Consider the following 16257-nt stretch of genomic DNA (forward strand, 5'->3'; position numbering starts at 1 on the left):
AAATAACACAAAGAAATGAATGCCCAATAGTTTGACAAAGACTAGTGGTTGAATTAGTGTATGGAAAGTGTTAAAACACCTGCATTTGAAATACCCTAGGATGTCTACTTTTCAAAAATATATGGTTTTATGGGGGTAAATTACATTGGCCGGCTTCAGAAATGTCTTAAATAGAACATGGGTGCATGGGATGTGAAAAGGGGAAGTGTAAAAAATGGAATGCGCTTCCTAAAAATAAGGCCTTCTAGCCCCCAGAGAACCCAACACACCTATACATGGGTGGTATCACTGTACTCAGGAGATGTTGTTGAACACATATTGAGGTGTTTTTTGGCAGTAACACATAACAGGAACTGGGAATCCATGCCTAAAGTACAATGTGTGTGAAAAATAACACAAAAAAATGACTACCCAAAAGTTTGACAAAGACTTGTGGTTAAATAAGTTCATGGAAAGTGTGAAAATACCAGCATTTCAAATACCCTAGGGGGTCTACTTCTCAAAAATATATGGTTTGATGGGGTAAATTCCATTGGCCAGCTTCAAAAATGTCCCTAATAGGACATGGGTGCATGATGACCGATGTGAAAATTCCAAGTTGAAAAACTGGAATGCGCTTCCTAAAATTAAGGCCTTTTAGCCCCCAGAGAAGCCGACACACCTATACATGGGTGGTATCACTGTACTCAGGAGATGTTGTTGAACACATATTGAGGTGTTTTTTGGCAGTAACACATAACAGGAACTGAGAATCCATGCCTAAAGTACAATGTGTGTGAAAAATAACACAAAATAATGACTACCCAAAGGTTTGACAAAGACTGGTGGTTGAATTAGTGCATGGAAAGTGTTAAAATACAAGCATTTGAAATACCCTAGGGTGTCTACTTTTCAAAAATATATGGTTTGATGGGGGTAAATTCCATTGACCAGCTTCAGAAATGTCCCAAATAGGACATGGGTGCATGATGACCGATGTGAAAATTCCAAGTTGAAAAACTGGAATGCGCTTCCTAAAATTAAGGCCTTTTAGCCCCCAGAGAACCCGACACACCTATACATGGGTGGTATCACTGTACTCAGGAGATGTTGTTGAACACATATTGAGGGTTTTTTTGGTAGTAACACATAACAGGAACTGAGAATCCATGCCTAAAGTACAATGTGTGTGAAAAATAACACAAAATAATGACTACCCAAAAGTTTGACAAAGACTGGTGGTTGAATTAGTGCATGGAAAGTGTTAAAATACAAGCATTTGAAATACCCTAGGGTGTCTACTTTTCAAAAATATATGGTTTGATGGGGTAAATTCCATTGACCAGCTTCAGAAATGTCCCAAATAGGACATGGGTGCATGATGACCGATGTGAAAATTCCAAGTTGAAAAACTGGAATGCGCTTCCTAAAATTAAGGCCTTTTAGCCCCCAGAGAACCCGACACACCTATACATGGGTGGTATCACTGTACTCAGGAGATGTTGTTGAACACATATTGAGGTTTTTTTTTGGTAGTAACACATAACAGGAACTGAGAATCCATGCCTAAAGTACAATGTGTGTGAAAAATAACACAAAATAATGACTACCCAAAAGTTTGACAAAGACTGGTGGTTGAATTAGTGCATGGAAAGTGTTAAAATACAAGCATTTGAAATACCCTAGGGTGTCTACTTTTCAAAAATATATGGTTTGATGGGGGTAAATTCCATTGACCAGCTTCAGAAATGTCCCAAATAGGACATGGGTGCATGATGACCGATGTGAAAATTCCAAGTTGAAAAACTGGAATGCGCTTCCTAAAATTAAGGCCTTTTAGCCCCCAGAGAACCCGACACACCTATACATGGGTGGTATCACTGTACTCAGGAGATGTTGTTGAACACATATTGAGGTGTTTTTTGGCAGTAACACATAACAGGAACTGAGAATCCATGCCTAAAGTACAATGTGTGTGAAAAATAACACAAAATAATGACTACCCAAAAGTTTGACAAAGACTGGTGGTTGAATTAGTGCATGGAAAGTGTTAAAATACAAGCATTTGAAATACCCTAGGGTGTCTACTTTTCAAAAATATATGGTTTGATGGGGGTAAATTCCATTGACCAGCTTCAGAAATGTCCCAAATAGGACATGGGTGCATGATGACCGATGTGAAAATTCCAAGTTGAAAAACTGGAATGCGCTTCCTAAAATTAAGGCCTTTTAGCCCCCAGAGAACCCGACACACCTATACATGGGTGGTATCACTGTACTCAGGAGATGTTGTTGAACACATATTGAGGTTTTTTTTGGTAGTAACACATAACAGGAACTGAGAATCCATGCCTAAAGTACAATGTGTGTGAAAAATAACACAAAATAATGACTACCCAAAAGTTTGACAAAGACTGGTGGTTGAATTAGTGCATGGAAAGTGTTAAAATACAAGCATTTGAAATACCCTAGGGTGTCTACTTTTCAAAAATATATGGTTTGATGGGGGTAAATTCCATTGACCAGCTTCAGAAATGTCCCAAATAGGACATGGGTGCATGATGACCGATGTGAAAATTCCAAGTTGAAAAACTGGAATGCGCTTCCTAAAATTAAGGCCTTTTAGCCCCCAGAGAACCCGACACACCTATACATGGGTGGTATCACTGTACTCAGGAGATGTTGTTGAACACATATTGAGTTTTTTTTTGGTAGTAACACATAACAGGAACTGAGAATCCATGCCTAAAGTACAATGTGTTTGAAAAATAACACAAAATAATGACTACCCAAAAGTTTGACAAAGACTGGTGGTTGAATTAGTGCATGGAAAGTGTTAAAATACAAGCATTTGAAATACCCTAGGGTGTCTACTTTTCAAAAATATATGGTTTGATGGGGGTAAATTCCATTGACCAGCTTCAGAAATGTCCCAAATAGGACATGGGTGCATGATGACCGATGTGAAAATTCCAAGTTGAAAAACTGGAATGCGCTTCCTAAAATTAAGGCCTTTTAGCCCCCAGAGAACCCGACACACCTATACATGGGTGGTATCACTGTACTCAGGAGATGTTGTTGAACACATATTGAGGTTTTTTTTGGTAGTAACACATAACAGGAACTGAGAATCCATGCCTAAAGTACAATGTGTGTGAAAAATAACACAAAATAATGACTACCCAAAAGTTTGACAAAGACTGGTGGTTGAATTAGTGCATGGAAAGTGTTAAAATACAAGCATTTGAAATACCCTAGGGTGTCTACTTTTCAAAAATATATGGTTTGATGGGGGTAAATTCCATTGACCAGCTTCAGAAATGTCCCAAATAGGACATGGGTGCATGATGACCGATGTGAAAATTCCAAGTTGAAAAACTGGAATGCGCTTCCTAAAATTAAGGCCTTTTAGCCCCCAGAGAACCCGACACACCTATACATGGGTGGTATCACTGTACTCAGGAGATGTTGTTGAACACATATTGAGGTTTTTTTTGGTAGTAACACATAACAGGAACTGAGAATCCATGCCTAAAGTACAATGTGTGTGAAAAATAACACAAAATAATGACTACCCAAAAGTTTGACAAAGACTGGTGGTTGAATTAGTGCATGGAAAGTGTTAAAATACAAGCATTTGAAATACCCTAGGGTGTCTACTTTTCAAAAATATATGGTTTGATGGGGGTAAATTCCATTGACCAGCTTCAGAAATGTCCCAAATAGGACATGGGTGCATGATGACCGATGTGAAAATTCCAAGTTGAAAAACTGGAATGCGCTTCCTAAAATTAAGGCCTTTTAGCCCCCAGAGAACCCGACACACCTATACATGGGTGGTATCACTGTACTCAGGAGATGTTGTTGAACACATATTGAGTTTTTTTTTGGTAGTAACACATAACAGGAACTGAGAATCCATGCCTAAAGTACAATGTGTTTGAAAAATAACACAAAATAATGACTACCCAAAAGTTTGACAAAGACTGGTGGTTGAATTAGTGCATGGAAAGTGTTAAAATACAAGCATTTGAAATACCCTAGGGTGTCTACTTTTCAAAAATATATGGTTTGATGGGGGTAAATTCCATTGACCAGCTTCAGAAATGTCCCAAATAGGACATGGGTGCATGATGACCGATGTGAAAATTCCAAGTTGAAAAACTGGAATGCGCTTCCTAAAATTAAGGCCTTTTAGCCCCCAGAGAACCCGACACACCTATACATGGGTGGTATCACTGTACTCAGGAGATGTTGTTGAACACATATTGAGTTTTTTTTTGGTAGTAACACATAACAGGAACTGAGAATCCATGCCTAAAGTACAATGTGTTTGAAAAATAACACAAAATAATGACTACCCAAAAGTTTGACAAAGACTGGTGGTTGAATTAGTGCATGGAAAGTGTTAAAATACAAGCATTTGAAATACCCTAGGGTGTCTACTTTTCAAAAATATATGGTTTGATGGGGGTAAATTCCATTGACCAGCTTCAGAAATGTCCCAAATAGGACATGGGTGCATGATGACCGATGTGAAAATTCCAAGTTGAAAAACTGGAATGCGCTTCCTAAAATTAAGGCCTTTTAGCCCCCAGAGAACCCGACACACCTATACATGGGTGGTATCACTGTACTCAGGAGATGTTGTTGAACACATATTGAGGTTTTTTTTGGTAGTAACACATAACAGGAACTGAGAATCCATGCCTAAAGTACAATGTGTGTGAAAAATAACACAAAATAATGACTACCCAAAAGTTTGACAAAGACTGGTGGTTGAATTAGTGCATGGAAAGTGTTAAAATACAAGCATTTGAAATACCCTAGGGTGTCTACTTTTCAAAAATATATGGTTTGATGGGGGTAAATTCCATTGACCAGCTTCAGAAATGTCCCAAATAGGACATGGGTGCATGATGACCGATGTGAAAATTCCAAGTTGAAAAACTGGAATGCGCTTCCTAAAATTAAGGCCTTTTAGCCCCCAGAGACCCCGACACACCTATACATGGGTGGTATCACTGTACTCAGGAGATGTTGTTGAACACATATTGAGGGTTTTTTTGGTAGTAACACATAACAGGAACTGAGAATCCATGCCTAAAGTACAATGTGTTTGAAAAATAACACAAAATAATGACTACCCAAAAGTTTGACAAAGACTGGTGGTTGAATTAGTGCATGGAAAGTGTTAAAATACAAGCATTTGAAATACCCTAGGGTGTCTACTTTTCAAAAATATATGGTTTGATGGGGGTAAATTCCATTGACCAGCTTCAGAAATGTCCCAAAAAGGACATGGGTGCATGATGACCGATGTGAAAATTCCAAGTTGAAAAACTGGAATGCGCTTCCTAAAATTAAGGCCTTTTAGCCCCCAGAGAACCCGACACACCTATACATGGGTGGTATCACTGTACTCAGGAGATGTTGTTAAACACATATTGAGTTTTTTTTTGGTAGTAACACATAACAGGAACTGAGAATCCATGCCTAAAGTACAATGTGTGTGAAAAATAACACAAAATAATGACTACCCAAAAGTTTGACAAAGACTGGTGGTTGAATTAGTGCATGGAAAGTGTTAAAATACAAGCATTTGAAATACCCTAGGGTGTCTACTTTTCAAAAATATATGGTTTGATGGGGGTAAATTCCATTGACCAGCTTCAGAAATGTCCCAAATAGGACATGGGTGCATGATGACCGATGTGAAAATTCCAAGTTGAAAAACTGGAATGCGCTCCCTAAAAATAAGAGCTTTTAGCCCCCCGAGAACCCGACACACCTATACATGGGTGGTATCACTGTACCCAGGAGATGCTGCTGAAGACATATGAGGGTGTTATTTGGCAGTAACCCTTAATATTATCAGTAAATGTATTCTTAAATTGCTATTTTGTCAAAAAATCTAATTATTTTTTTTCCCCCCCAAACTTTGGCATAGATTGGTGGTAAAATGGTTGCATGAAAAAAGTCAAAATACCCCAAGTTTAATACCTTAGGTTGTCTTCTTTTAAAAAATATATACATTTGAAGGGTTATTCAGGGATTCATGACAGATATTGGTGTTACAATGTAACTATCGCCAATTTTGAAAAAACATGGTTTTGAAATAGCAAAGTGCTACTTGTACTTATTGCCCTATAACTTGCAAAAAAAGCAAAGAACATGTAAACATTGGGTATTTATAAACTCAGGACAAAATTTAGAAACTGTTTAGCATTGGTATTTTATGGTGGTTGTAGATGTGTAAGAAATTTTGGGGCTCAAAGTTAGAAAAAGTGCATTTTTTTTCATTTTTTCCTCATATTTTATATTTTTTTTTATAGTAAATTATAAGATATGATGAAAATAATCATATCTTTAGAAAGTCCATTTAATGGCGAGAAAAACAGTATATAATATGTGTGGGTACAGTAAATGAGTAAGAGGAAAATTACAGTTAAACACAAACATCGCAGAAATGCAAAAATAGCCTTGGTCCCAGATGGTCAACAAATTGAAAAGTGGTCTGGTCACTAAGGGGTTAAAATTGCATGCTCTATCTGAATCATGAAAGAAAAAAATTGGGTTCAGTGTCCTTTAAGACTCCTCTCTATACATGAGAAACAAATCTGTAAGGGTGGCACAAATTGGTTCTCACACAGACGGCACCTGTATATAGGAGCAGAATCCTCCATGATGCTAATAAAAATATTTGACAAACAAATATAAAGAAATATAAAATATATTTAATAAGGTACTGTCCCCTAAAATTGTAAAAATGCGCAAAAACTTGGCTTGACCAGACAATTCATGCCCACACTATGTAATTATCAAACTTATGTTAACATACTTTAAATTATACCTCAGGGATAAAAAAAAGAGTAGACAGCAAGCAACAGGTTAAATCTAATAACCTGTACAGGACACCACCACACTCTGTGACTGAGGTGCCCACCTGCTCCACTTGTGAGCTAAACTCAAGCCACAAGAGAATTTATCCTCACAACACAGTCGCAATCTGTTCGATTCTTAGAAATGGAACTAGAATGAGGAGAGATCGGCTAGAGGAGCTGCACCATAGAATTAAAAGCGCGCGCTTCCAGCCAATGTGAAAACGAAAGTAAACCACTTCCTGAGATACGTCAGATACAGTTAAGAACTGCAAGCAAATAACTCTTCCTTATGAAGTCAATATTGCAAGATTATAATACGCAATTAATTTCAATAAAAAAAAAACCTTAAGCCACCAAACAAGAGTTAACTCCATTTCCATAGAAAAGATTAACTTAGTCTCCAAATCACATGCATATTTGTGTGCCTGCCCCCTGCCAATTAACCCCAAACTAAGAGTGCGGTCCCATAAATTAATGCAGTCTGTAAATCTTTTTGGGGAGCCCAGTTTAACCCTTCAGTGTCAGCCTCCTTCTGTAAATTTTTTCCCCAGAAGACAAAAGGCACTTACCTGCACCTCTAGCTGTCCGACAGGAGGACAGCCTACCCGGTAGGAGAGGAAGCCACTCCTCACAGAGACCTTTAGAAAAAAGAAAGATCAGAGTAAACCTACTCAGGCTTTCTATTTTAGGGCAGCAACAAAGTTAGGAAATCGCAGCAAGGCCCACCTCACAAGTTCCTAACTGCTTCAAAGCCACCACTACTCTACTGAAGAGATTGACGTGGACTACAGCTATACCCAGAACATAGGAAAGACCAGAGCAAACCTACTCTGGTTTTCAAAATAATAAATCTTGCTTGAAGCAAAAGAAATCCCATTTTCTTCAGACACCAAAAACGTCACCTCCTCCATTAACAGAGGCAAAGCGAATGAATGGGGGTTGTGGGAAGGGAAATGATACTTAAAGGGACAGTAAACCTTAAAAATAATGTTATATAATTCTGCACATAGTGCAAAATTATATAACATTATATTAGCCAAACATTATAAAACATAATTGTACCTTATTAATTTAAAAAAACAAAGCTGTTTCACAGACCCGCTCTCTGCTCTCTGCTGAGCGGGTCTGTTATATTTAGTCAGCGCATCGGGCCAGCTGTATAGTCACAGCCCGGCCCGACCGCGCCATAGCACTAAGTGCAGCTCGCTCCTGTCACAGGAGCAAGCTACACAGTCTTATGGCGCAGACGGGCCGGGCTGTGACTATACAGCTGGCCCGATGCGCTGACTAAATATAACAGACCCGCTCAGCAGAGAGCGGGTCTGTAAAACAGCGTTTGTTTTTTTAAATTAATAAGGTACAATTATGTTTTATAATGTTTGGCTAATATAATGTTATATAATTTTGCACTATGTGCAGAATTATATAACATTATTTTTAAAGTTTACTGACACTTTATAACAGCTTTGCTGTGGTGCTCTTTGCCTCCTCCTGCTGGCCAGGAGTGGTATTCCCAACAGTAATTGATGAAACCGTGGACTCACCATATCTTAGGAAACAAAATGGTTAAGTTAAAGCTGTTTTATTTATTTTTTTCCTAACAAGTTCACTGTACTCTTACTTAGTAAACTACTCCAGGATTACATAGCTTCATGATAGATTTGTTTTGCAGCTTGATTTCAAGCCCAATACATAGTGCATACACACTCTAACATCACTTTAAATCAGTATGTGCTGGCACAAATTACCTTAGACAAGCAGACGATGAAGTGTTGGCAAAGCTTCTGGTGCTCTTCCCCGGGTACTTGTTCCACACAAGCAATGGTGTTGTCAAATGCAGTTATGAGCTAGAATGAGGACATACATTTTATATACACAATACGGTGTGTTACAGTTATTCTAATTAGAACTCATGGGACTTTTGTTTTATATCACTCCGTCTTCTCAACATTATGTTGTTTTAATTTACTATTTGTTTAGATATTGAAGAAATATGTGTAAACTTCTAATCTCAATAAAGTAATGGGTCCTGTCATGTTATAACAGAGGTTTCCCTAGCTTTAAAAGTAATAAAAATATGAAGCAAATTAGAGATATATGTAAACTGGAAAGTTGTTTAAAATTGTATGGTCTATCTCAATCATGAAAGAAAGTTTTTGGGTTTCATGTCCCTTTAAAGGGACAGTCTAGTCCAAAACAAACTTTCATTATTCAGATAGAACATGTCATTTTAAACAATTTTCAAATTTACATCTATCACCAATTTTGCTTTGTTCTCTTGGTATTCTTAGTTGAAAGCTAAACATAGGAGGTTCATATGCTAATTTCTAAGCCCTTGAAGGCCGCCTCTCATCTCAGGGCATTTTGACAGTTTTTTACCACTAGAGGGTGTTAGTTTATGTGTTTCATATAGATAACACTGTGCTCACGCACCTGGAGTTTCTAGGAGCCAGCAAAGATTGGCTAAAATGCAAGTCTGTCAAAAGAACTGAAATAAGGGGCAGTTTGCAGAGGCTTAGATACAAGATAATCACAGAGGTAAATTATGTATTATTAGAACTGTGTTGGTTATGCAAAACTAGGGAATGGGTAATAAATGGATTATATATCTTTTAAAACAATAAATATTCTGGTGTAACTAAGAAAATTGTGTTGTTTTTTTCCCACTGTCACATTCTGCAGAACCCAAATGCTACAACATTCTATACAGTGATTGGTTGATAAGTGCTCAAGTCAATTTATTAATTTATTTAACTGGCCACAGGATAATATATAGATAATATAAACAACGCTCAAGGTATCTTTAAATGGGTGTGTTCCTGGACTGCACATTTTGCTAACAACTCTAAATGCTATTAAAATATTTATTATGTATACAAACCATTTTCATTGCTATGCTTAACTGCTAAAATATACTGCACATATATAAATATGACTTTAAGCCCCACAATCTACAATCAAATGCGGGACAGGGTCACAACATATGAATCCTGTCCTCTTTGCAGATTGATAAATCTAGCCCTATCTGAATCTAACAATTCTCATGAAAACATTTCAGTTCAATGTGTATTTTCAGCAAACTAAGGCTTTATATAAATGCCAGGTGCTCCCCTGTTAACTTAATTCTCCCTTGTGAGTTTCTCTATCTCATAGAGCTTAATTACTTTCTATAGGAGTCATCTTTAATATCTCTGAAACTTCCAAATTCCACCCTTTTCTTAGACAATTCAGTGAGTTCAGCCCCTGTGAAGTATGCACCATAATTTCTCTCCAAGCTGGAGAAATTTTGATCATCAAGCCATTAGAGACAAGGTTGAGTGATCTTGTTGATTAAGAGATCAGACTAAAGGTTTTAAAAAGCCTCATAATAAACAGAGCACTTAATTCAGATTCCTGTTGGTTACCAATTGTTGGGTCTCATTGTCCTGGTGCTCTACATCATCTTCCAAAAGTTGGGTCATCTTTTTCCAGTGCTGATAAAGTTCATTGGCTTTTACACCTTCATCTTTCTTTACCTTGATTAACTGGTGCAATGTTTGAGCAGCCTGTCCATAAAATAAAAATGTACATCCAATAAAAAAACATTAGCAATAGTAGTGTTAAAAGAACAACACTGGTGCCACATAAGTCTATAGAGAGTTATTTGAAATGAGCAGTGGGGAAACAAATAACACCCCTTTGTGATATTTTTATAATCAAATAAATTGTCTACCAAAATGTGTCATTGCTTAAAGTTCTACATCTTCTAGCAAGTAAATATTATACTCCATCAAACCTGTAGCTTAATAGGTGCAAAGGGTACCTATTGTAGACCATCTACATTACAAAATAGCTCTTACCTAATGTCTGCAAGACATACACAAGTGCTTATAATATGCTAAACTCAACAAATATTTTGTAGGACTTGACAATATCTCAAACAACAAGATAGTATCAAATAAAATAGAGCTATTGTGTTGCAATCAAGAATTTACCCAAAGTCAAATATAAGGCAGCACTGATTTATGATCTATAAAGGTTATTAAATAAAAAAAAAAGTCAGCCATTACATTATGAATATCAGCACCTAAAAAGTACAAGAAGGGAGGTAAAACTAAGCTGGTTTTCATATCTACAAACTAATATACACACATCTGAATCATAGAGAGTTTATATTTTGCTTCTAAATAACTGCAATAAAAAAAAAACTTCCAATTTAATTTTATTATCAAAGTTGCTCCATTTTCTTTGTACCGTTGGTCAAAGGAGCTCAGGAACATGCATGTGTATTTAACATTCCATGGCGCCAGTGATTGCAACAAAGTATAGCATTGCTACAAATAATGGTATACAGATGCTTAGAATGCTAAATGCACATGCATTGCCTTGAGTGCCTATGTATCTACCTCGGTTCACTCTTCAACAAAGGATACAAACAGAACAAAACAGAATATTGGAAAAGATTTTTAGTTTGTTTAAATTGCATGCTCTACCTAAACTAAAGTTTACAGACATGAAACCTTATTATTTTTCTTTAATGATTCAGATAGAACATATCATTTTAAACAACTTTGCAATTTATGTCTATTATCTAATTTTGCTTAGTTCTCTTGGTATCCTTTGTTGAAAAGCATACCTGGGTAGGCTAGGGAGCTGTGAGCAAGCTGTTGATTGGTAGCTGCACATATATACCACTTTACAATGTGTTCAGCTAGCTCCCAGTAGTGCATTGTTGCTCCTTAAATAAATTATTCCAATAGAATGAAGCAAAATTGATAATAGAAGTACATTTGAAAGTTGATTTTTTTTTAATGTATGCTCTATCTCAATCATGAAAGAAAAAATGTGTGTTTCATGTTCCTTTAATTTTCACTTTGCAGTCCATTTAAAGGGACACTAAACCCACATTTGTTCTTTCATGATTCAGATAGAGCATGCAATTTTAAGCAACTTTCTAATTTACTCCTGTTATAAATTTTACTTGGTTCTCTTGCTATCTTTATTTAAAAAGCAGGAATGTGATGCATAGGAGCCGGCCCATTTTTGGTTGAGAACCTGGATAATGCTTGCTTATTGGTGGGTAAATATAAGCCTCCAATAAGCAAGCGCTATCCATGGTGCTGAACCTAAAATGGGCTGGCTGCTAAGATTTACATTACTGGTTTTAAAATAAAGATAGCAAGAGAACGAAGAAAAATTGATAATAGGAGTAAATTAGAAAGTTGCTTAAAATTTCATGCTCTATCTGAATCGTGAAAAAAAATTGGGTTCAGTGTCCCTTTAAGCCATTGACTTTTAATAATTCTTATGGAAATCTCACCTGCAATTGCTTCTTTTCTTGGTGATATAAATCGATCAGCTTATTGCCGACTTCACACCACTTCTGTTTGTCAGAACTAAAATGCAAACAATTAAAAAGATAACCTTAGGATATGATTACATGAAATGCTTGTTGGTAGTTAACTCAAAGATTATTTGTTGCCAACAACAGCTTTTAAAAGGGATATAAATTTAGAGATGTTTTGATACACACAGAAGTCCAAAGAAGTAGCAGCACCACTTGGTCAAAGGTTCAAAATGTTTATTGGGACATCCCATAAAGATATCAGGGCAACTGACCTTAATCATGTTGGACCGAAACGTTGTCCGGATATGTTTATGTGATATCCCAATAAACATTTTGAACATTTGACCAAGTGGTGCTGCCCATTCTTTGGACTTTTGAAGTTTGCATTTGGGGTGTATGCAGAACCCCTGTAGCGTGCACCTGAATTCAGTAAGTGCTGGACAATTCTCTTTTGCATTAATAAACACAGACCCAGAACACATATTATACACAAATTGGTTTCTTATCACAAAAGGCTGTGGGAAATGTCCTGTATGACTTGCAGTTATTTAATCCAATTAACCATTTACTTACATGTTGCATGCAATCTACCATTTACACTATAATTTATTACATTAGAAAGAGCCATAGGCTAAGCACTGATCTAGGCTACTAAGACTGACATGGCATAATCACACTTAGAACACACAGGGCTCGATTTATCAAGCGAGAGTGGACAGGGGTGTACATATTCTCCCCTGTCCATCCCAGCTCACCTCTGGCGGACAGCAATCCCCTGCCAGAATTTACCATTGCACTTGCGTGCAACACCGTCCCCTGCCCGTGCACAGCAGATCATGCACTGGCAGGAGCTGTCAATCTCCCTGGTTGGACGAGACCGGGGAGATTGAAATTCTAATGACCGCTGCTTGATAAATCCTGACTGCAGGTTCTCTTGTGAGAACCTGCAGTCATAGGTGAGGAGAAGGCTTGATAAATCAAGCCAATAGTGGCTAGATTGAAGGTCTTCCTTATAACTCATACTAACCAACTGAAAAGACTATGTGATAGGGCTAAAGCACATTTCTCCAGTAGGAAACAAATATGAATCAGATACTTTAACATTTTCTTTTTTCTCTTTTGCAGATAAGCAGTGAGGGAGAACTGGGTGTTACTATGTATAGTGTAAGTATAGATTGGAGTCAGAGTTATATTCTGTCTCTTTGTCTAGATTTAAATTGTTAGGGATTATGAAAATACATGTTTTTCATGACAAAAGAGTTCAGTGCTTTCCTTGCCTATAAAATGAATGATTATACAGCGGTAAGTTTATGTTTAAAACCCCTTAAGCCAAATGGACATAGGTACTACGTCACATAGTACTTTGCCCAGAGTAGCTAAACTTTGGTGCATGATGCAGTCCCTGCTGTAAGCTTTGACAGCATAGACTGCAGTCTGGGACAGGGGCTTCTGTTTTCAAATGGTTAGGAAGAACTGATCGTTCCCCCTTTACCATATAAAGGCTGTCTGCCAGTACCTAAGATGGGGATGGGTGGGGGGCAAAGAGAAGAGAGCTGTTTGGGAGGGATCACCTAGGGATCAGTCTGGTGGAAGGTGTCAGGTGGGTGGGTAATACCTGCACTACAATAATATTACCCTAACAAGCAAACTAATTAGCCCCTTCACTGTCTGGGATATTAGAAGTGTGGTGCAAAGCTGCTATTAGCGGCCTGTAATTACCAAAAAGAATGGCAAAGCCATGTATATCTGCTATTTCTGAACAAAGTGGATCCCAGAGAAGCTTTTACAACCATTTTTGTAATGACTGCATTTGCGGTATGTAAATAATTTCATTAAAGGGACACTGAACCCAATGTTTTTATTTCATGATAGAGCATGAAATTTTAAGTAACTTTCTAATTTACTCCTTTTAACAATTGTTCTTCGTTCTCTTGCTATTTTTATTTTAAAAGCAGGAATGTAAATCTTAGCAGCCAGCCCATTTTAGATTTAGCACCATGGATAGCGCTTGCTTATTGGAGGCTTACATTTACCCACCAATAAGCAAGCATAACCCAGGATCTCAACCAAAAATGGGCTGGCTCCTATGCATCACATTCCTGCTTTTTAAATAAAGATAGCAAGAGAATGAAGAAAATTTGATAATAGGAGTAAATGAGAATTAATATCTAATTGAGTATATCACCATAAAAAGTGACATATCGTGTCCACCAATCAATCATGTGTTTCATAGATAACATTGAGCTCACGCAAGTGAAGTTACCTAGGAGTGAGCACTGATTGGCTAAAATGCAAGTCTGTCAAAATAACTGAAATGAGGGGGCTATTTGCCGAGGCTTAGATACAAGGTAATTACAGAGGTAAAACGTGTATTATTATCTTTTTAAACAATAAAAATTCTGGTGTTGACTGTCCCTTTAAATATATTGTAGTGTTAATAATCAATATTAAATGAAATTTGTAACATTTTGATAATTCTGGAGATGATCTCTAATAGGTAGATAAAGTTTGCATAAATAAAAAGAGAGAAGCGCTCAACCTGGGAACGAACAATAGCATAATAGCTTGCTCTATGGCTAGTTACCACCCAAGAAGCAGCCTCTTTTTGCTCAACATGTGCCTTTCACAGAGAAGAACTTTCCTGAAGCATATCAGTCTGATCCTGACTTCACAGTACAGTCCAGCCCCGAAACACCAGGCAATCCCTCTCTGAACGAGAGAAACAGCAAAACCTCAGACGTACGTTTCAGCCTATTGTAAGCCTCGTCAGTGAGGTGCAGCCATATCCCTCTAGGCACACTGAGCAACAGGTCCACGTCTGGATTCCCGCATCACACTTAGGGAGACTTCCCTAAGTTTCATAATTTGCATAAATAAAAAGAGAGACGCGCTCAACCTGGGAATGAACAATAGCATAATAGCTTGTTCTATGGCTAGTTACCACCCAAAAAGCAGCCTCTTTTTGCTCAACATGTGCCTTTCACAGATAAGAACTTTCCTGAAGCATATCAGTCTGATCCTGACTTTGCAGTACTAGGCCGAAACGTATGTCTGGGGTTTTGCCGTTTCTCTCATTCAGTGAGGGATTGCCTGGTATTTCGGTGCTGGACTGTACTGTGAAGTCAGGATCAGACTGATATGCTACAGGAAAGATCTTCTCTGAAAGGCACATATTGAGCAAAAAGAGGCTACTTCTAGGGTGGTAACTAGCCATAGAACAAGCGATTATGCTATTGTTCGTTCCCAGGTCTTTTTATTTAGGTTGATAAAGTTGACATTAATTTGTCATAAGTAACTCCTCCCTTTGTACGCCTTAAAGGGACAGTTTAAAGTGTTCCCAATACTCCATTTTACCAAGTGGAGTGAATTAAATTGTTTACAAGTAGCTCCTTTACCCCTATTTTGGCATTTGATTTAACCTATGGTATCCCCACCTGTACTAAAAGTTTCTATACTGGAGTCTATGCTATTGATAAGCCTAAGTAAACACAGCCAGCGAAAGAAATTAAACTCAGTGGGGTGCAGGATGAACAAAATGTATGCTTACCTGATAAATTTATTTATTTCCGGATATGGCGAGTCCACGGCTTGAGTAATTACTGTGGTGCAAAGCGCACCACAGTTAAACTGCTAAGTATTACTCCCTTACCCACAACCCCCAGTCATTCGACCGAAGGAAAATGGAGAAAAACAAGGTGTAGAGGTGTCGCCATCTTGGACCAGCCATTCGTCGGGTAGTCGTCGGCCTAGAAGGATGTTCCGCAACGGAGGTCTTCAAGATGGAACCGTTCCTCGTCGGATGGATGAAGATAGAAGATGCCGCTTTGATGAAGATGTCTGCCGGTCCGGATGTCCTCTTCTGCCCGGATAGGATGAAGACTTCTGCCAGTCCGGATGTCCTCTTCTGCCCGGATAGGATGAAGACTTCTGCCAGTCCGGATGTCGTCTTCTGCCCCATCGGATGACCACTGGTGCCCGGCTGGGTGAAGACGGCTCAAGGTAGGGTGATCTTCAATGGGGTAGTGTTAGGTTTTTTTAAGGGGGGATCGGGTGGGTTTTAGAGCAGGG

General features: G+C 37.9%; 1 protein-coding gene across 2 annotated transcripts in view; it reads right to left on the reverse strand.

Moving 5' to 3' along the window:
* Nucleotides 1-16257, reverse strand: part of SKIC3 (SKI3 subunit of superkiller complex) — a 403595-nt gene that overhangs the window by 345708 nt on the left and 41630 nt on the right. For both annotated transcript variants that reach the window (XM_053701496.1, XM_053701495.1), the window contains exons 5-7: nucleotides 12163-12238; nucleotides 10268-10408; nucleotides 8612-8710 (exon numbers count right to left, since the gene is read on the reverse strand). In XM_053701496.1, the coding sequence (XP_053557471.1) occupies nucleotides 8612-8710; nucleotides 10268-10408; nucleotides 12163-12238 (316 nt within the window). The remainder of the gene's footprint in view (nucleotides 1-8611; nucleotides 8711-10267; nucleotides 10409-12162; nucleotides 12239-16257) is intronic.

Source organism: Bombina bombina, chromosome 2, assembly GCF_027579735.1.
Source record: "Bombina bombina isolate aBomBom1 chromosome 2, aBomBom1.pri, whole genome shotgun sequence".
Classification (NCBI taxonomy): Eukaryota; Metazoa; Chordata; class Amphibia; order Anura; family Bombinatoridae; genus Bombina; species Bombina bombina.